At 40.1% G+C, this 23,373-nt stretch overlaps 2 protein-coding genes across 2 annotated transcripts in view; both read left to right on the top strand.

Moving 5' to 3' along the window:
- Nucleotides 1-3,210, top strand: part of LOC126195334 (luciferin sulfotransferase-like) — a 70,815-nt gene extending 67,605 nt beyond the window's left edge. Inside the window, exon 8 of the mRNA XM_049933908.1 lies at nucleotides 2,839-3,210. Within this exon, the coding sequence (XP_049789865.1) occupies nucleotides 2,839-3,022 (184 nt within the window). The 3' untranslated portion in view covers nucleotides 3,023-3,210. The remainder of the gene's footprint in view (nucleotides 1-2,838) is intronic.
- Nucleotides 3,211-9,269: 6,059 nt separating this feature from the next.
- LOC126195335 (luciferin sulfotransferase-like) overlaps nucleotides 9,270-23,373 on the top strand; it is a 46,370-nt gene continuing 32,266 nt past the window's right edge. Inside the window, exons 1-2 of the mRNA XM_049933909.1 lie at nucleotides 9,270-9,293; nucleotides 22,179-22,357. Of these exons, the coding sequence (XP_049789866.1) occupies nucleotides 22,186-22,357 (172 nt within the window). The 5' untranslated portion in view covers nucleotides 9,270-9,293; nucleotides 22,179-22,185. The remainder of the gene's footprint in view (nucleotides 9,294-22,178; nucleotides 22,358-23,373) is intronic.

Here is a 23,373-nt window from a genome sequence, read left to right as displayed (position 1 = left end):
GTATGTGGAAGTTTTCCTCTATTGGTGTAGACTGTGGTTGGGTTTTCGTATTTTTAAATTTATCTCTATTGTAGGTGGTGGTGGTTGTGGGCTATTAGGAGCTGAGCCAATGTACTATGGAGCTGTTACTTTTTAGAGCTCGAAGATGTTCTGATTATCTCGTTTTTTTTGTTTTTAATTTTTTTTAAATACAGGTTATCACTGAATACATTACACTCTGTAAAGGCACGATATTTAGTACGTTATAGGGATTTTACAGATACAACAACACAAACAGCTAAAAAGCATGCACACACCGCCGACCCCCCTCCCCCCCTTCCCCCCCCTCCCCCACACACGTATGCAGACACACAAAGAAAGACAGAAAGTAAACAGAGGCGAAATTCGGCACCGAACTCACTTCAATAATTTTTTTACCCAGAGGGCATGAGCACTTCAACGGGCATTCAGAATCTCAGCATGTGTTTTGTTGACATGAGGAATGTTTCTTATAAAGAAAAATTACGAAAAATGTGTGCAGTATTTTTCATTAACTCTTGAGAAAGGAAACAAGATAAAGGATCTGCCACATCAAAACGTAAGTAATATCAAATATATGTAGGAAATATCTTGACACAACAAAATTCCGTTTAAACATAAAGTGATATGGTAACTCGCCAACAAAATTCATATTAACATCATTTGATCGCATATGACAAGCTACTAGCATAGTATAATGCACAATTAAGGTAATGAAAGAAACAAACCAAAACTGTCTTTAGGCCCAGTTTTCGTAGAATTGTTATCACTTAAAATACACTCCTGGAAATGGAAAAAAGAACACATTGACACCGGTGTGTCAGACCCACCATACTTGCTCCGGACACTGCGAGAGGGCTGTACAAGCAATGATCACACGCACGGCACAGCGGACACACCAGGAACCGCGGTGTTGGCCGTCGAATGGCGCTAGCTGCGCAGCATTTGTGCACCGCCGCCGTCAGTGTCAGCCAGTTTGCCGTGGCATACGGAGCTCCATCGCAGTCTTTAACACTGGTAGCATGCCGCGACAGCGTGGATGTGAACCGTATGTGCAGTTGACGGACTTTGAGCGAGGGCGTATAGTGGGCATGCGGGAGGCCGGGTGGACGTACCGCCGAATTGCTCAACACGTGGGGCGTGAGGTCTCCACAGTACATAGATGTTGTCGCCAGTGGTCGGCGGAAGGTGCACGTGCCCGTCGACCTGGGACTGGACCGCAGCGACGCACGGATGCACGCCAAGACCGTAGGATCCTACGCAATGCCGTAGGGGACCGCACCGCCACTTCCCAGCAAATTAGGGACACTGTTGCTCCTGGGGTATCGGCGAGGACCATTCGCAACCGTCTCCATGAAGCTGGGCTACGGTCCCGCACACCGTTAGGCCGTCTTCCGCTCACGCCCCAACATCGTGCAGCCCGCCTCCAGTGGTGTCGCGACAGGCGTGAATGGAGGGACGAATGGAGACGTGTCGTCTTCAGCGATGAGAGTCGCTTCTGCCTTGGTGCCAATGATTGTCGTATGCGTGTTTGGCGCCGTGCAGGTGAGTGCCACAATCAGGACTGCATACGACTGAGGCACACAGGGCCAACACCCGGCATCATGGTGTGGGGAGCGATCTCCTACACTGGCCGTACACCACTGGTGATCGTCGAGGGGACACTGAATAGTGCACGGTACATCCAAACCGTCATCGAACCCATCGTTCTACCATTCCTAGACCGGCAAGGGAACTTGCTGTTCCAACAGGACAATGCACGTCCGCATGTATCCCGTGCCACCCAACGTGCTCTAGAAGGTGTAAGTCAACTACCCTGGCCAGCAAGATCTCCGGATCTGTCCCCCATTGAGCATGTTTGGGACTGGATGAAGCGTCGTCTCACGCGGTCTGCACGTCCAGCACGAACGCTGGTCCAACTGAGGCGCCAGGTGGAAATGGCATGGCAAGCCGTTCCACAGGACTACATCCAGCATCTCTACGATCGTCTCCATGGGAGAATAGCAGCCTGCATTGCTGCGAAAGGTAGATATACACTGTACTAGTGCCGACATTGTGCATGCTCTGTTGCCTGTGTCTATGTGCCTGTGGTTCTGTCAGTGTGATCATGTGATGTATCTGACCCCAGGAATGTGTCAATAAAGTTTCCCCTTCCTGGGACAATGAATTCACGGTGTTCTTATTTCAATTTCCAGGAGTGTATGTTCACAATTCACAGATTTGAGTAAAGGAAACCCACTGATGACGCCACAGAGAGGTTGAAACATGTTTGAGTCACATAAAGAAATATTGTTTTGCAGAACAGGAGGATATTATATCGAATAATTTGAACTCGAAACACGGAAACTGCAAGACCAGCAAGTCCACGTGATGAATATTTGCTAATTCTGTGTGCACACTTCCGACCGTAAATGCACGCCATTCCCTGTTGTCTCATCAGTTTATCTATCACTCTCTCTCTTGCGTCCCTCTGTGACCATCGCCACCTCCTGACTGCCCCCCCCAGTACCACCTGAAACAACTCATTTTTAGATGTTTTGTTTATTGAAATTCGATTTTTTAAAATATTGTTTGTGAAGGGTAGGAGGGGGGGGGGGGGGGGGAGGAAGTTGCTGGTTTATCTCTAACTGATCGTTTCTTATCGTAAAGTACCCACTTAAGGAACCTCTACAACATGCATAGTTCCGTCCTTAAGGCATTGTAAATTTCTGAACACCTACATCGACAGTGCACTTTGTATGCCGCAATATACGTACTGCGCTATGTATGCTTAAGCACAAGAATATTTGAGACTTACCACAATGTACTGGTTGTTCACAGAGAGCCAGATGAGGTGGAGAAAACTGGCGCAGACCCCACTAAGTTTATGCGGCGCGGCGAGGCTGGTGGCTGGCGCACGGAGATGCCGGACAGCTGGATAGAAAAGTACGACCAGTGGACGCAGAAGCATATCGAAGGCACGGGCTACCAGGTGGGCGTGTCTGGCGGACACGACGACTTCTGAGGGGCCGCCTTCTTCGTCCTCACAACCTCTGCATAGGCGGCATCGACGCTCAATCCCAGAAGATAGAAGCATTCTGCAATATGAACAGGAGGACTTTCAACGAAGCAAAAAATACACAATGTTCTAAATTGTGTTTGAAGCATGTTGGTGCATTTACTTTCCAAACAATAAATTATTTTTCCACAATATCTGCCTGAAACTGTACTTTCCCTGGGTGGGTCAAGCCCATATGCCAGATGCTGGCTTTGACCCAGGACGTGATTATTCTCTGGCGTGTGACATCATAGTGGATAATGTGACACTGAATGGAATTGTGGAGATATTTATTTCACTTCCATATTTTTAACATTTTTTTTATCAATCCAAGATACAGGTTTGTTAGAAAGGTGAAAGCTTGATTGTGAGTTGGTGAAGTCAATGAATGCGAATACAAAAATTTAATTATGGTAGGATACTTATCAACAGCTAATGGGGAAAAATGTTTTCAATCGAGCCCATGGTGTGTACGTTCCCCCCAAAAGTGCGTTGATTTAGTGGGCCAATACAGTTCACACACAACATGCCTGTCATGAAGGGCAGTCTATAAATAAACCAGGGCCTGGAAAAAACAGTATTACGCCCACACCTCTGTTACTATTAGAACTAGGAGGCTATATACACCACACTGATTATACTTGTGAGGCCTACTGTTTCTGTGCAAAATTTGGTTGAAATCGATCAAGAAATTTAGGAGGAGATCCTGGATATGGACATACACATATACAATATATGAATTTTTCAAAAGGAAACTCAGAACTGCTGAGAGAGCTATGAACGGGTCAATTTTAGGTCTCACTAAGAAAGATCGACAGAAAAGTGAAGACATATGAGCAATAACAAGGGTAAAAGATATTATAGATCGGGTTAAGACTCTAAAATGGCAGTGGGCAGGACATATTGCACGAACGGAGGATGGAAATGGACAAAATCAGTTTCATAGTTAAGTCCCAGAGAAAAAGGAAGACCACCAGGGAGACCACCTGATCGCTGGGATAAGGAACTCAGGAAAGTTACAGTCTATTACTGGCAGAAGACAGCAGCGGACAGAGATGCATGGAAACACTTCTTAAAAATATACAATTATATTTAATAATAGAGGCTACATCTTGTATAGATAGAATTAGCTGAAATCAGATTATAAGTTTAAGTTTGATCGATAGGCGGCTATGAGCTAGCATAGTCGATGAATATGGAGTCATGAGAATAAGCATAGTACTTACTATCAAAACGGAAGGTAGTTCAAAGAGAGTGGTGCTTCGCTTGTTGTGGGGTTATTGAAGGGTGGTATGCCAATGCATCCTTCTGACCTTCGAACTGACTTATGCTGCAAGCTATAGGCATAACTGCAAATTAACATGGATGCCAAAAATAGTGCAGCTCAGTATCACTTCAACAAACATTGCCAAAGATGAAAGAAATAAGAGCTACAATTTCTATTATTCTATTATGAAGATAATTTTCCCCTAATTTCTCATTTGGTAGCATAAAACTACAGCAATCATATATATATATATATATATATATATATATATATATATATATATATATATATATATATACATATATAGCGTGTGTGTGTGGGGGGCGGCGTGTATGGGAGTCAAGGTGCAGTTAATATTATATTAAATAAAATATAATACAGCACAATGCAAACAAAAGCAGTATTCACTAGGACGTTTGTGAAATTCATTGGAATTAATTGTGTTATTGATTTTATGCAATTTGTTTACTTATGGAAGGGCATATTGGTCTTTGAAAATGTTTGTGGTGCTGATGCGATCAGGTAATTTTGGATTTCTGCTTTTGAGGCTTAATGTGCATTTCTCTAGCCTACTAGTGCTGATCATTTACTACTTGTGTTTGATATAAGTCTTCTGATGATTTATTATATTATTGTTCTATTTGTGGGAAATGATGATTTTTGGACATTTTTCTGAATTCATTCTTGGTTCTTAATCGTATTATTGGGTCTTGAGAAACAATATTTGATACAGACGTTTTATACTCCTTCAGTTGAGATGCAAATTTTTATTTGGTTTTTATCTTATGATGACATTACTAAACAATAAACGATGTTATCACTTGAAAACAAAGCTAAGAGGGCTACTCAGTCATTGATTATGTAGATTAAGAACAGCAAAGGGCCTAACATCTCTGTGAGGAGCCCAGAGACAAGGAGATGTCCCACAAATTACTATGAACTATGACCAAACTGACAGGAAATTACCAATCCAGTCACACGTCCAAGTTATGGAATTAGGTTAGAATTCGCTTAGTTAAAGATTTTTGTTATAAACGAAAAAAAATTCAGTTGCAAAAGCTGAACAAATAGTTATTCCAATTTACAAGACAAAAAATGTTCGGCTAGTAAATGAGGAAGGATGGTTGCTTAAGAATTAGTTTTCTTACAGCTTTGTAATTAATTCATGAGCAAGCTATATTTAATTAGCACTCTTCTAACAAACGCAGAGCAGCACCTGACTTCACCGTGGTTAGATTTGTTTGTTTGTTGAGTCTTAAATCTTTCGAGAAGCTCATGGATACTTGACAGCTGTGACTAAGTTCGGTGACTAATCAGCATTCAAAAGATACCGGCATACACTTATTTTTTATTTAATTTGCCAAAGTTCTTTCCATTTTGCAACAAATGATCACATAATCAAAGTAACAAATAAAATGCTTTAAGAACACTTCACTGTATCACATACAAATGCAAGAATCATGACTCACGCAACTGATAACAAAGAAATCATGTTTAACTGTACCATCTAAATCTCTATACAGCACCACAAATGCAGAAAAATAAAACATCAATATCAAATATTGTTTCTCAGTAGGCTTGCTCAAAAATATTCTTAAAATGTTAGGGATCAAGACTGAATTCAGACAAACCTTCAAAAATCAGACTTTCTATCAAATACAAAAAACAATAGAATAACAAATTATCAGAACACCTGTATTATACACACACAGTAAATGATCAGCACTAGTAGTGGATACGTCCCAAGTCTTGACAGTAAAGATCCAAAATTACCTCATCTCATCAACACCACAAAAGTTTTGAAAGTCCAATAGGCCCTGCAATGAGGAAAATCGATGAAACTAGTAAACTCCAATGGATTAAACACTTTCAAGTCGTGCAAAAATAAATATACACTCCACTGCAAAAGATTCTCACTCAATACCAGCAAGCAGGGTGGATGGGAATGGGGGTTGAAATACTTTCCATACACTCCTAACTTTCACAGTTTATCTCCACTGCCAATCATAATTGTGAAACTGATAATTAAAGCTTCCTCTGTCCTCTTATAATTACATTACGACTTTTTGCAACAATGTACATGCGTTTGAGAAGTGAACTTCATCAGAAGTACTCCGCCTACCAGCTGGTAACACACACTGCATATCTACATGAATAATCTATATAGTACAGACACAGTTTCAGTTAACTAGCAATGACATTCTCATACAGGGGCCCCAGACAAGGGTATGCATTAGATTCACAGTAATATTCGTAATTGAAAGAAAAGAAAAAATAAAATTCAGATTGACACCAATATTCAGTATTGATTCATACATCGCATACCTCACAGCAAGTTCAAACATCAGTTTTCAAGTATAGGTAACAAAATAACATTCCAGTGCAAAACAAAATTAGTTTTCACTCCACAAGGTTATTCAGTATCACACAATATCAATAGAAGAGTCAAAAACAATAATCTGCCTAACAAAATGCACTATTTTGATTCTGTATGTTCAAACAACATTGTTAATGCTAAATCTTAATAAATTCATCACGATATTCAGTATGCTAGCATTGTTCCTTTGGAAAATCATCTGTATACACTTCGAATTTTACGTAAACTTGCAAAGTAAGTTCAACATAAATCTATAGTATGTCTTACCTGCATTTGACTGCCCATTAATTCAGTGCCACTTCTGAGTTCCCTCTGCAGCAAAAGCACATGTAAGACTACTAATTCTGAAAAATCCAACTATTAAAAACATGAAATGAATAAGTACACGCTTATCTCATTGTAGCCACATTATAAGGAGAGCCTAAATTCATAAAATTGTTCTAAAATTTATTGCTATCATGCCAGTACACTAAAACAGATACAGAATTCTCACAAATAAACATTAACTAATCACCTCAAAGTCGCCTGAAAATGATTAAGTGCAAGAGTAACAAAATAAGTGAATTAAGTTAGGCACAAAATTCAAACATGCAAGGCATGACCACTGATAATTCAGGAACACCATACCAGAAATAAATCCATATGCAAAGCAAGACAAAAAGAAATATGAAAAGTTTCTCAACAGAGTAGCTACAGAACACAATACTGGTATTGAAATAACGCAGTATTTACCCAAAGGAAATTTAAAGTTAGTATTCACTATTTTTAGGGTCCTGTACCTCAATTGCTTGGAATCCGTATAGGATCACTTTCCTGTCTGTTCGACTGTCTGTCTGTCCGACTGTTAAAAACTCTTTTTGTCAGGAACTGGTGGATATATAATATTGAAATTCGTGTCACATATTAAAGTCTACTGTCCGATCTGCTGTGGATGCAAAAAACTGAAGCTTGTAAGCCAATGAGGCCAAAGATACAGCCATTTATGTCACATATTTTGATACTGGCAAACTCACTCATCAAAACCTATGTGGTACCACCTGTTCACCAGAAATCATAAAAATTGACAGGAAGTTAGGTTTTGCAGTACAATTGAAGGGAAAAATACGAAAATTGTCAATTTGTAATTACATCATACAAAATATTTTTTCTCACTATCAGATAAACACGAATTAATTACAGAACGTGAACTAAACTGAATAGTATGGCCACAAATAACTAATGATAAGGACCATAAATTTATCGTAGTAGACAGTCGCCAGACGTAAGCCTTCTGCTGCCTTTCTAAACTTAATCTGAGTTCATAACTGGTGTGACTTCGGAGATAATGCCCTAAAAATATTCCCCTTTCTTTACAAAATTTTGATCTAAGAATGAATAGTGATGCAAGCTAACTTCTATTTATGAGCTATTTGGAATCAGACTTTCTTAATGAAACGATAAATATAGACGATCGTGAACATATGTTTAGGGAATACTTGATTATGACCAATACATTCAAACCTGTTAATGCAATCTGAAAGTATACAGCATCCTTCTAATAACAGACTTCACGTTGCACATACGAGCATTTATCACAAAAGTCAGTCACAACGTATTCAGGATCAGCACATGCCGCGAAGTTCTCAGCAGCAAAAATATATAAATATATTTATATCATCTTCTGATGTTGGCTTCCCTAAATAATCATTTCACTGAGGGTAGGACGTATTCAGTAAAGTCTTCTTGCCTCAATTACGACTTTAGACAAAGGAACTGCCCATGGAAACGTGATAAATTATGAGGGAGGGTCTGGATGAAAAGTACTGAAGAGAATTCTACATCATTATGGATTACTAAAGACGAAAATTTATGTAATGAAACTACATATGTCATCCATCGGACCATGTGGAACAAACTACCACAAATCATCAAAAATAGAAGAAAATAGAACGCCATGTAATCTATAATACCCTCCAGTCCCTTACATTAAATAAGTGAGATAGTAACGAACATAGATTAACGTCTCTCGCTTGGAACAACAGATTTAATCTTGGTCACAAAGAAAGCTCAAATGTAAAGTTGAAACTTACGCAAAAACGCGCCAGAAAGTAGCAGTCTCGTCATATTCCCGTGTTTTGCAACGTAGAAACGACCTTCGAAGTAAAAAGTCAGACTAAATCATCGAATATGAACAAATAGAGCCATGAAAATTGCAAGCAGCTTTCATGTGATGTGACTACCCCAGCGTTCCTCTGAAACACAAGTGTGCTTACACAATACCATATGGCGTGTAAACAAAATGACCCGTTCCACTTCGTTCTGATTTACCACGCAAAAGATCCGTGAAACAAGAAACTAACTACCCGTAACCAACACTGTCTGCGAACACACTCAAGCTGAGAAAAGGTCGATAAAAGTGTTTAATCGATCAATTAGCACTTCAAGGACAATGTAGACCGAATTGATGGTTAAAAGCGCTGATACATTTAATATGCTATCTTTGCAGATGCGCTATCGCATCTCTAGCCAAGGTCATCTGATTGATATAAGTAACTATGTATATGGCGTGATAGCACTGGTTTTTTTGAAGGTTCGGTGACGACTGGTGAGCAGAGGTAAGTTAGTCACAACAGCGGTTGCTCAATCGTATCGCTACGTTATTCGTCACGAACTGACACAGTCCAAGCGCTTGTTACGAAGCCAGTTTGTGTTTCTGCCGACAGGACTTCGCTTCAGTACAAAAAGTTGTTGAACTCAGTTTATTTCAGCGGTATCTAACACGAGAACTGAATGCTTTCGTTTCACACAGACTCTCTTAAACATAGATTAGTGAACCCTCGTAAAATTAAAGGTTGCAGTAGGGTATAAAACAGGACATTTTGTTCTCAGTTTGGTATGTATCATACCGTTGAGGATCTAATAATTGAATTAAACAAATCACAATATATAAATTATTATTTCCTTTTAATAAAACTGGAATAGTAAAATTTATAGTGGTTTAGTACCAAAGTAACATCTTCCTCCCTTTAGTGTTCTAGGGTTAACACGGCAGTGTCTGCGTTTAGTGTTCCACCTACCGTGCTGTAAAGCTTATGAATCAATAGATTGTATAAGCGAAAGTTCGTGGCTCTCAAAATAAGGTTCTTCACCATTCCACAACAAAAAACAAAAATGTTTTATAAACAGTCTGTAAAAATAATGTACACATACCAAAAGATTCCAGTATCATCGGTTCCTGACTTTACGCACACTAGTTTTCGAACCGATATGGATCGATGATTTTACTTCAAATCTTCTAATTTTGTTCATGTCCTTTATTAGAAAGCCTGTGAGATAACCCTAGTGACTAGCTTTCACTGCTGTGAGGAACAGTTGCACCCGTTCTTATTCTTGCATATCTGTTCTACATTCGGCAACAGGCAAAGCACATAGTTCATGTGGAGACGAGTGAACGAGATCTAAAAGGCCCTATACCAATAATGATACATTTATAGATTTATTTATCCTCTTCTGAAAACCACTGGAGTAACAATTGTGAGAAATTTATGACTGTTTTAGCGTATACTTTGTTTTTACTGAACTGGACTCGTTTTTTGCAAGGTAGGTATCGTTTTTATAATGCCCTTTAAAGAAAAAAAATATGAACGTCTTGTTGTTGTCAAGTTCAGTCCGAATACTGCTTTGACGCAACTCTCTACGCTGTCCTGTGCAAACTTCTTCATCTCTACACGACTTGGGATTACCTACATCCATTTGTACCAACTTACTGCGTCCATGTCAAGATCTCCTCCTACAATTTTTTCACCTCACACTTCCTTCGTTACCAATCTGACAATTGCTTGATGCCTCATGATGTGTCCCATAAACTTATTTTTTCCGCAGTTCGATTTAGTACCTCCTTAACTGTTATTAGTTCTACCCATTCAATCTTCAGCACTCTTCCTTAGCACCACACTTCCAAAGTCTTTTTTTCTCTTCTTATCTTAACTGTTTATCATCCATGTCCGACTTTCGTACAAAGCTAAACTCCAGACACAAACATACCGAAAGACTTCCTAACACGTAAATTTAAATTCGATATTAACAGACTTCTTTTTTTCAGAAGTGCTTTTCTTGCTGTCGCCTGTCTGATTTTTATATCCTGCAGCCATAATCTGTTATGCCGCTATCCAAGTATCAGAAACCATCTACTACTTTTTGTGTCTCATTTGCAGATCTAATTCCTTCATTACCAGGTCGACTGCATTACATTACTCTTTTCTCAATTTTGTTGATATTCATCTTATAACATCTTTTCAGGACACTATCCACTCCGATCAATTACTCTTCCAAGTCCTTTGCCGTGTGTGACAGAATTATAATGTCACTGGCAAACAGCAAAGTTTTTATTTCCTCTCCCTGAACTTAAATTTCCTTTCTGATTTCTCAGAATGGTTCAAATGGCGCTGAGCACTATGCGACTTAACTTCTGAGGTCATCAGTCGCCTAGAACTTAGAACTAATTAAACCTAACTAACCTAAGGACATCACACACATCCATGCCCGAGGCAGGATTCGAACCTGCGACCGTAGCGGTCGCTCGGCTCCAGACTGTAGTGTCTAGAACCGCACGGCCACTCCGGCCGGCTTCTGATTTCTCCATGTTTTCCTTTGGTGCTTGCTCGATGTACAGTTTTAATAACACAGAGATACACTATAACCCAGACTCACTCCATTTCATGATTCCTCACATCAGTCGGTAAAAACTGAACCATCATACACTGAAGAGCCAAAAATCTGGTAGGCCTGCGTAGTATCAAGTAGGGCTCCGCGAGCACGAAGAAGTGCCACAACGCGACGTATCATGGACTCGACTAATGTCTGAAGTAGTTCTGGAGGGAATTGACTTCGTGATCTTGCAGGGCTGTCCATAAATCAGTAAGAGTACGAGGGCGTAGAGAACTCTTCTGAACAGCACGTTGATAGGCTCAATAATGTTTATGTCTGGGGAGTCTGGTGGCCAGCGGAAGTGTTTAAGCTCATCAGAGTGTTCCTGGAGTCACTCTGTAGCAATTCGAAACATGTGGGGTGTCGAATTGTCCTGATGGAATTTCACAATGGACATGAAGGATGCAGGTGATCAGACAGGATGCTTACGTACGTCTCACTTGTCACAGTCGTATCTAGACGTTTCTGGGGTCCCATATCGCTCCAACTACAGAAGCCCCATACCATTACGCAGCTTCCATCAGCTTTAACAGACCCCTTTTGACATTCAGGGTGCATGGATCCATGAGATTGTCTCCATACCCGTACACATCCATCCGTTCGATACTACTTGAAACGAGACTCGTCCGACCAGGCAACATGTTTCCAGTCATCAACAATCCAATGTCGGTGTTGACGGCCCCAGACGAGGTGTAAAGCTTTGTGTCGTGCAATCATCAAGGTTACACGAGCGGGCCTTGGGCTCCGAAAGCCCATATCGATGATGTTTCGTTGAATGGTTCACAAGCTGACACTTGCTGATGGCCCAGCATTGAAATCTACAGTAATTTGCGGAAGGTTAGTACTTGTGTCAAGTTGAACGATTGTCTTCAGTAGTCGTTGGTCCCGTTCTTGCAGGATCTTTTCCTGGCCGCAGCGATGTCAGAGATTTGATGTTTCACCGGTTTCCTGATATTCACGGTACACTCGTGAAATGGTCGTACGGGAAAATCCTCACGTCAGCGATACCTCGGTGATGCTGTGTCCCATCGCTCGTGCGCCGACTATAACACCATGTTCAAACTCACTTACGTCTTGATAACCTGCGATTGTAGCAGCAGTAGCCGATGTAACAACTGCGTCAGCCACTTATTGTCTGATGCAGGCGTTGCCGACTGCAGCGCCGTATTCTGCCTGTTTACATGTCTCTGTATTTGAATACGCATGCCTATACCAGTTTCCCTTACGCTTCAGTGTAGCATCCCTTCGTTGATTGTGTGTCCGTCTGACTGTATCTCTCTCTGTCCGACTGCTAAGACCCCTTTTTCTTAGGAACGGGTAAATGTGTAAAGTTGAAACTTGTGTCATACAATAAGATGTAGTTTTCCTTGGCGGTGTAAAAAATATAAGCTTGTAAGTCAGTGCAACCAAAAGATGTCGCCATTTACGTCACATACTTCGAGACTTGTAAACTCACTCATCAGAACGTGTAGGTTACTTCCCGATAATCTAGAATAATGAAATTTGGCAATAAGCAAAGTTTCACACTAGAAGTAAAATAATAATACTAATATTGTTCAACTGTAATTATATCACACGAAAAACGTTTTTTCATTTGTTATCCGACTATGTCTGTTCGTCTTTTCTCAGGACCAAATGGACATATTAAGTTGAGATTAATGTTACATACTGAGGTATATCGTCCTTTGGCGGTGAAAAGAACAGAACCTTCTGCGTAAATGTCAATCAAAAGATACTGCCATTTATGTTACATATTTTGATACTCGCAAAATCATTCATCAAAACTTATACAGAGCTTTCCGTTGACATAGAAATACGAAAATTGACGAGAAGCAAGATTTCACAGTAAAAGTAAAGGGAAAACTCCGAAAATTGTTAAACTGTAATTATAGCACATAAAACATATTCTCTTGCTGTTACAAACTTACACTGCATTCGTAACCTGCCTATAATGTTACCCACTTTGTGATGAGTTTTCAGTAACAGGTTGAGTGATTCTCGAGGAAGGTTTGTGTGAACAATTTAGAAATGTTTCGAGCTAATTGGCTGAGTTACGATGAAATGAAGTCCGTTGCGCGTGTAAAAACAATGCTTTGTGATTTACCGGTTATGCGCGTTCGGCCGCCGGACTACAGCGCTAAAAGTGTATGCCTGCGATACGTGCAGCTTCTGTAATGTTTGAGAGCGAAGTAATCATGGTAATTGATGCAGGATTGCACTTGCATTGCTTGTGATGAGGTTCAGGTGTTCCATTAAGTAACCATTGAAGCGTTCCACAGAAAAACTCGACATCTGCGTAACAACAGTATTCCTATGACGGGCTGTACCGTGATGTCCGAAGACTTCTGTCAAATCTTACTAGTAATCGCAACAAGGACGACAGCAGACGAAGTCAAGCCATATACAGTTGCCAGTTAGCACAGCATGTTAATGTATTTCTAAAATTAATAAAACGAACAAAAAATTACAATATCCATAGTGAGATTATACAAAAAATTTCGACTAAACACTTCAAATTGAAGCATTCTCGTAAATCGTGGAATTTCCAGGACCAATATCATGCCAGTATCGATATCGATAAAAAGCAAAAATTGTCCAGTTCCTCGACTCCTACGATTAATGAACTATTTATATACATAATTAAGTTTTTACAGAATCCTCAACGTGCGGATCCTATTTGCACTTATCCAGATTTTTTGAGTACGTCTTCCATTTCATTTCCTTCAACTCTTATAATAATGGTCTGGTCACAATACAAGTTACAAATAAGCTTTCACTCCCCGTAGTTTTATCCTGCTACCTTCAAAATTCGAGACTGCATATTCCAGTGAACTCTCAAAAACCTATATACCGTAAAAAAACAATATAAATCATTTAAGGTTTAAGTAACAAGACACACCTAGTACCCTTTATGGTTGCGGATTGCAGTGTGAAAAGTGTGACATGTAAAAGTCGCCTGAACGACGATGTGTTTTCTTTCCGGGGCTAGTACTCTGACCGATGCCAGTTTCGATGACATTTAACCAGTATGGGAGACACGGCGGCAGGGAGCGATGACGTACAGGGTGATTCACGAAGATATGCAACTGTTTTAATACGTTATTCTACAAGTAAAAATAAAGATAAAAGTTCTGATAAACATAGGTCCACAAATGTTTAGTTGCGGACCTACGGCTAATAAAGGAATTTACCTGAAATTCAGCAACTTCGCTAATATGAAGCCAACGTAAACCTGTACGAGGTTAAAGTAAAGCACGATTTCCGTTTATTTTGTTGTTATTGGTCTGGTGAATGCAATAAAACATGTCCCAGACGTGAACTGCAATAGTTTTCTAGAAAATCCGGAGAAGCAAAGTTTATTACACAAGTAAATTTGTTTACTTTCCATTAAGAATCTAGAAACGCTTATGTCATTGTTGGCAACCGTTAGTGCGTTGTTGCAGTCGTTTCCTAACCTACGCGATTACAGATGTATTTTCAACATGCCGGAGCGCCTCCACATTTCCCCAACACCGTTACTACACATTTACATGAACATTTTCCCCAGAAATGGATTGGTCGTGGTGCTACACGTCTGCAGCCACCCATATCGCCCGATTTGCCACCGATGGATTTTTGGGTGTGGGGATGGGTGAAAGACATATTTTATGAGGACAAAGTCAATACGCATGAGGCATTACTTGCTCGCATTATGAATGCAATAGACGAAATTAAGAACAACTCTGTGAAACTGAAACGGGCAACAAAATATGTTCATACATATGCCGCTAACTGCATTGAACTCGATTGCGACATTTTTGAACATTTATTATGAATGTATTGTGAAACAGTATGTACACTGTACGACATCCTTAACACTGAGCTTTGTTTTTCAGGTTTAAGATGAATTTACGTGTGCTGTGGTGTTAATAAAAGCAGATTATCTGACACATTTATACAGTTTCAGTTACCGTTATTACCACAATTTTTCCAAAATTAAATTCTCTACAACTTCAGTTGAAAATTTTGCGTAATTGCCTGCAATTTAAAATAAGGAACCGGGCCAACTAGTTAATAAATTAAAAACTTTACGAAATTATGTCTCTGCTTCTCTGGATGTTCTGGAAAACTACTGCTGATAGTCGTCTGGGACATGTTTTATTAGATTCACCAGATCAATAACAACAAAATATATGGAAATTGTGCTTTGCTTTAACCTCGTGCAGTTTTGCGATGGCTTCGTATTACCGAACTTGCTAAATTTCAGGGAAAATCTTTTATTAGCCGTAACTCCGTAACTAAACATTTGCGGACCTATGTTTCTATGAACTTTTTCTTTAGTTTTACTTGTAGAATAACGTATTAAAATATTTGCATATCTTCGCGCATCTTCTTGTATATAAGGGCGATCAAAAATTTATGTTAGAAGGTCATAGAGGCCAGAATCGGTATGCCAACTAGGTAACATTTCCGCGAGCTTTGTGGCAATCATTCTATCGACGCGCTAAGCTGAAGACACCCACTTGGAAAAACATCTGAGCCTGGTGCGTGAATATTTTCGTAACTGCCAGCTGCACATCCTCATGGGAGGGGAGTCGTCGACATTTGAAGACCTATATTTATGGGACCAAGGGTGTGATGTTCTCATGGGGGATATCAGGACAGTATCAATAACCAGGCTTTGCTATGTAGGTGGTTGGAGTGTTTAAATAATTTGTGTTGTAAGAAGAGGTCTGAGGCATTTGAATTGTATTGCTACGGAACAATGTTGAACATTAGATGGGCGCATCGCAAAAATAATGATAAAGGACTCAATAAATGGGGAAAAATGGTGTTTGTGGAACAACCTGATTAAAATAATAAAAGAAGCGATGAGCTGTTGCGACACATCCCGAGTCAGCAAGGCATTAAAGGGATCGGCAGAAGGATGTGCTAATACACAAATATTTGGTGCCAATGCGTGTTATATGTTTGGATAAACGCAAAAGAAAAACTAATTTACGTTGTAGGCGGAATATTATAATGGTTCATGTGGCACCACTTGTTACCAGGGTGTGCAACACAGCTAGCTCTTTATTCCCATGAAGTATGAGTGCTGTCGACAAGGGATCTCAGATCGGTTCCATATTCCTAAATTTCTAGAAGGCATTTGATACCGTTCCTCACGAGCGACTATTAATCAAATTGCGTGCATATGGAGTATCGTCTCAGTTGTGTGACTGGCTGGATTCGTGATTTCCTCTCAGAGAGGTCACAGTTCTTAGTGACAGACGGCAAATCATCGAGTGGAACAGAAGTGATATCTGGCGTTCCGCAAGGTAGTGTCATAGGTCCTCTGCTGTTCCTGATTTACATAAATGATCTAGGTGATAATCTGAGCAGCCCCCTTAGATTGTTTGCAGATGACGCTGTAATTTACCGCCTAGTAAAATCATCAGACGATCAATTCCAATTACAAAATGATCTAGAGAGAATTTCTGTATGGTGACAATTGGCACTAAACAAAGAAAAGTGCGAGGTCATCCACATGGGTACTAAAAGAAATCCGAAAATTTTTGCGTATACGATAAATCGCACAAATTTAAGGGCTGTCAGTTCGACTAAATACCTAGGAATTACAATTAAGAGCAACTTAAATTGGAAAGACCACATAGATAATATTGTGGGGAGGGCGAAACAAAGACTGCGCTTTGTTGGCAGAACACTTGGAGGATGCGACAAACCCACTAAAGAGACAGCCTACAATACACTGGAATATTGCTGTGGGGTGTGGGATCCTTACCAGATGGGATTGACGAAGGACATCGAAAAAGTGCAAATAAGGGCAGCTCGCTTCGTGTTATCGCGCAATAGGTGTGAGAGTGTCACTTATATGATATGCGAGTTTGGGTGGCAGTCACTGAAACTAAGGCGATTTTCTTTGCGGTGAGATCTACTTACGAAATTTCAATCACCAACTTTCTCTTCCGAATGTGAAAATATTTTGTTGACACCCACCTACGTAGGGAGAAATGATAATCATAATAAAATAAGAGAAATCAGAGCTCGAACGGAAAGCTTTAGGTGTTTCTTTTTCCCAAGCGCCATTCGAGAGTGGAATGGTAGAGAAGTAGTATGAAAATGGTTCGATGAACCCTGTGCCAGGCACTTAAGTGTGAATTGCACAGTAACCATGTAGGTGTAGATGTAGATATATTCGGAAAGACAACTGATAAAGTGAGCGAATTAATCCTCACTAAACTGAGAGTTAATTACTTCCGACGATCCCTGCAGTTCTCAATTTGTAAACGGAGGAAAGCGTGAGGCGTAAAAATTTTACAGCGGTACCGAGGATTGAATACAGTAAGCGAGTTCAAACGAGTGTAGGCTCAAGTAGTTGTGCAGAGTTGAAGGGACTTGCATAGGATGGACTAGAATGGGGGACTGCATCAAATCCGTCTGACCAAGACGACGACGACAACAACAAATACAACAGCATCAACAACAAAACTGCTGAAAGAGGAAGATTAAAGGCCGATTTGCTCTTGAAGTCTGTGGAACAGCCAGTGACGTCACCGTCAAGTGATGGCGTGTTCGCACTAGGCGGAACCTCCACGCAAAATAATTTCCATTAACTCAATACGGAACGGTGAAATTGAGATTATCAGATATCATCCGTACACCAATAACCGGGATATAAATCAGGATTAAGGAGCTAGCAATGATTAAGTTGATTAGTAGCCAAAGTAAGCTTCATAACCGACGTTGGGCGAGGTCTGTAGGCTATAGTAAAATGTTGAGAAGTGGAACAAGAGGAAAAGTGTCCCCCAATATCTCAAAACTTCGAAATTTATTGGCTAGTGAAAATATGTAGACAAATACATCAATATTTATAATGCAATAATAGAGCCTTTTCACCTTATCCATTTTTTTCTTTCTAACAGAGGGACTGTAGGAACTTCCTCTCACCAGTTGGATTCATATTGACGGCGAGTGTAGGGCACGAATAGGAACTCAAGATATGCAAACAGGAAGACGCAACTATCAACCGCTTTCCAGAAAATCAAGTTGGAGAATTTTAGCCCTTAATTCCATAAAAGCGAGGTCTCTCGATCGAATCTCACCGCCGATATTTTTCTTCTATTCCCACATAATTCTAATAACAGGTTTATTATGACTGTGAAGATTATCCACATTTAATGATTCATTTATTATTTTCCTAATCTTTACACTGAAAAACGAGAATGTATTTTTATTAAGGGGTTTGATAATGAGAAAGTATAGTCATTTCATTTATGTTATTGTATGTACATGTGTGGCAAGTATAATACGTAACTTAGAAAGCACTCCACTGATCAGGATGATACTGATTGTAGAAACATGGGAAACAAAAATTATTGCGACATCAAACACATGTACTTAAAGCCGATTTCTTTCCATGTGCATGATTTGTTTCATTATGTCTATTGCAAAGCTAACTTTGTTTACATTCATAAACTGTTCTCGGTCGTCACACAATTTCGCGGCGTGCCATGCATATCGAAGCATGTCACCGAATATTGGTGCAGATAGTTAAAAAAGGAAGTAGTATTGACAATGCTATTCGATCCATAGACCTAGCGCTAATGAAATTAAGCGCCCTCTCTCTCTGACACTATAAAGCATATAAGAAAGCCCAAAATTTTCAAAGTTATTTTCTCGAAAACGGTTGAGAGTTGCATCTTCCTGTTTAAATATGTTGGTCTTAGGTACTCCGTCAATAGGAATTAAATAGTTAAGGGAATTTGGTACAATTTCCTTGTAATCATCAAATGAGGTCAAAAACGGAAGTATTGTTTTCTTCTTTGATGGAGTTGACTCTGACTGTTAAAAAAAAGATTATTTGTTGAAAATTGTTTCGTAAATTTATTTTCCTATTTGAGCACATTTTTTTCTGTTCGGGTATTGCAAAATCTAAATCTTTTTCACTGTCAGAAATCTCGTCTCTCTTTTGGAAGCACTCTCAAGACAAAAATATCCAATTGTCATGGATGTCACAGAAACAAAGCAATATAATAAAATTTATACATATTATAAAAGTGTTTGTATGTATGTATATTTCACGTCTCGTTCTAAACCATTGGATCGATCTCAGCCAAACTTGCCGTCTGGGGGGTAAGAACTATCTTACCTCTCGCAGGGGCGCGGTTAGGTGTGAGAAAGAAGTGTAGCTCACGCCGCGCTAATAGCCAGACTATATCCATCCAGTATCTGAGAGTGAGAGAACTTAGTGACGGAAACACAAGCAAAATGATGAAAGGAAGGAAATTTATCGCTTACCAAATTTTCGCCGTTCACGCAGTAAAACTGCCGCATCAAGCATGACGTTTTGTTTTATTACTTCTTTACTGCTGTCTCTATTTGCAACACATTTTGCAGACAGTAGTCACATATACCGTTGAATGTACTTGCAAAACTATATCATTGTACGACGCATTGTTCAGGAGACATGACGTCATAAACACTGAGAGGTACGAAAAGCTGCTGCTTTGTTACTTCTTTGTACTAACTCTATTCTCAACACATTTCACAGACTGTATCCACATACGCGACTCGGTATGCCTGAAAACTATGTCATTGTACGAAAAATAGTTCAGGAGATATTACGCCATAAACATTGAGCTGCGTGAAAACGAAACTGCTGGGTGAATTTCGCTAGAGACATAGGTGAAATCTGTGTACAAATATGTGTTAAATATGTTTAATATACAGGGTTATTCACGGAGATATGCAAATATTTCAATATGCTTTTCTACAAGTAAAACTAAAAGAAAAAAGTTCATATATACATTGGTCTGCAAATGTTTAGTAACGTAGTTAAGGCTGATACAAGATTTTGTCTGAAATTTAGCAACTTCGCTAATAGGAAGCCATCGTAAGTCTGTACGAGGTGAAAGTAAAGCAGGATTTCCATTTATTTTGTTTTTATTGGTTTGGTGGATCTAATAAAGCATATCCCAGACGTGTATCTGCAGTGGTTTTCCAGAACATCCAGAGAAGCAAAAACGTGATTTCGTAAAATTTTTGACTTATTAACTACCTGGCCCAATTGGGCGCCCAATTTAACAGCAATGGATGGATGAAAGACATGTGAGGCATTACTTGCTTGCATTATGAATACAGTTGACAAAATTAGAACAACACTGTGGAACTGAAACGGGTAACAAAATTTGTTCATAAAAGTGCAGCTAAATACATTGAACTCGCTGGAGACATTATTGAACATTTATTGTCAATGAATTGTAAAACTGTATGTACACTGTGCAACTTCGTTAACACTGAGCTTTGTTTTTTCCGGTTTAACATGAATTCACATGTGCTATCGTATTAATAAACGCAGATTATCTGACACGTTCATACAGTTTCAGTTAACGTTATTACCATCATTTTTCCAAAATTAAATTCTCTACAACTTCTGTTGAAAACTTTGTGCAATTGTTTGGAATTTAACCAAAAAGAAATTGGGCCAAGTAGTTAATAAATTTAAAAAATTACAAAATGATGTCTTTGCTTCTCTGGATGTTCTGGAAAACTACTCCAGATACACGTCTGGGACATGTTTTATTAGATTTTCTAGATCAATAACAACAAAATAAATGAAAATTGTGCTTTGCTTTAACCTCGTACAGGTTTGCGATGGTTTCATATTAGCGAAGTTGCTAAATTTTATATAAAATCTTTTATTACTAGCCGTAACTCCGTAACTACAGATTTGCGGACCTATGTTTGTATGAACTTTTTCCTTTAGCTTTACTTGTAGAATACCGTATTAAAATATTTGCATATCTTCGCGAATGACCCTGTATATGAAATATATGTAACGTAATGTAATGCAAAACCACGTGTAAAGTGTTGTTCCTAAACACCTGGATCGATTTCATCCAAACAGGGTACACATTTTACTACCTGGAACGAAGTGCTGTAAGAGTAAGAACCAGCAAACTCATATTGGAGTGGGAGTGATAACATGGAGAGAGAAGGGGGAGAAGGAGATGGATAGCCGCAGAGGGGGAAGGAGGCGATGACACAGACTGGGGTTAGGAGGATATGGACTGAGAGACGGGAAGGGAGCATTAACAGAAAGGAAAGAGGAGATGAATAGAGAGAGGGGAGAAGAGGAGAAGGACAGGGAAAGGAAAGAGAAGGACATGGACAGACAGAGGGAGGAGGAAGAGATGACAGAGAGAGGAAAGAGGAGGAGATGGACGTAGAGTGTGATGAGGAGATGGACAGAGGGGGAAGGAGCAGATGGATAGAGTCAGGGGAGGTGGATGTGGGTTACTAGAAGATTGTTATTTATACATACCTGGGAAATGCGGGGTAGTCAGGTAATCAAGACTATATATAACATAGGGCAGCGCGGAAACCCGCGTCCAGCCATCCAGATTTAAGTTTTCCTTGTTTTCCCTAAATCCTCCAGGGAAAAGGTTCCTTTGAAAGAGCACGGCCGATTTCTTTAGTATCCTTGACCCAACCCGGGTTTGTGCTTCGTATCTAACGGACTCGACGTCGACTGGACGCTAAATCCAATCTTCCTTCTCTTTCTTTAATTTCGGCAGTTAGCAGATAAGGACGCAGTCCCCATCACCACGTCGATCGTTTCTTCCCTAGAAAACACGACTAACACGTTCCGTTCTGTTCGTTGGCGGTTTGTGTGAATGTCGCAATTTTAAATCAATTGTGGAATGTATTTCAATTCTGTTCCATCAAGCGTGCAACGACCTCAGTTCAGACGTCATAGCCATACTGAGCCAGAGCACTTATAAACAAGTATGCAGATGTAATTTATTTCTCAGGCGGCAGATGGGTGCGATGCACTTCGAACCAGTGAGGGAGCGTGATGGAAAGGTGGTGCTGTGGAGGGCCGACCCTTCGCGCTGCATCGTCACCGACCACTACCGCCGCAACTGGACCTGCGTCTCAGAATTCGAGGTGCGCTCCGACGACGTGTGGGTCGTCTCGTTCCCCAAGTGTGGTGAGTAATCCATCACTCAATACATTTACAGATCTCGCCATGTGACCAAGCATTTAGTTACACACGAGTGAAATGTGCAATCGAGGCTTGTTGATGGACCCCCTCTTAATGGCATAACTCTGGATTAGAAGAAGGGGTGAAGGCCCCGCATCTACATATACACACATACTCTGCAAGCCACCACACGGGGAATGGTGGAGGGTACTTTCTACCACTGTTAGCCTTTCTCTTTTTCGTGGTACTTGAATACCGTCGTAATGAGTATTGTTGCAAAAGGTTTCGCGAATAGGGGCAGCTGATGTCGACATATTGTCACGTTTCGGGTGACAGCCATTCAGCCATTTTCATGGGGCTTTTACACTTGTGATTGCTGGTACACGTCGTCAATTTTACACCCAAAATAAGCTTTTGCTGCATTACCGCCCTTTCTCGAGTTCAACGCCCCCTGACGAGTGTTGCTTCATCTGAGACACTGAGACCCACGTGTGATCGTGATGTTGCATGCACCCACTATTTATCTGCAACACCTAGAGTCTCTCTTCAAAGACATTGACCATTCTCGACATCAAATTAGCACAGCTTTAATGAAGAATAAACCCAATCACCCGAAAGTTAATGAGGAATTAGAGCTGTTCAAATCCTGTGCGTTCGTTCCAAACGTAGGTCAATATATCGTCTAAAATTAGGCAGGAACTAGAGAAACATTATGTTAAAGTCGTCTTCTGGCCTCCTACAAAGATCTTTTCCCTTCTTGGCTTTCTTGCTATTTTGTGCTTGTCTGGTTTGAAATGTGTGTGAAATCTTATGGGACTTAACTGCTAAGGTCATCAGTCCCTAAGCTCACACACTACTTAACCTAAATTATCCTAAGGACAAACACACACACCCATGCCGAAAGGAGGACTTGAACCGCCGCCGGGATCAGCTGCTCATGTCTGGTTACAATACAACGCACGTTTTTCTAGAGAGCACATCAGAAAGTTGAAGGAATCTGTAAACCGAATTTTTGTGTCGCA

This window comes from Schistocerca nitens, chromosome 7, assembly GCF_023898315.1.
Source record: "Schistocerca nitens isolate TAMUIC-IGC-003100 chromosome 7, iqSchNite1.1, whole genome shotgun sequence".
In the NCBI taxonomy this organism is placed as follows: domain Eukaryota; kingdom Metazoa; phylum Arthropoda; class Insecta; order Orthoptera; family Acrididae; genus Schistocerca; species Schistocerca nitens.
This window is presented reverse-complemented; position numbering and strand designations above follow the sequence as displayed.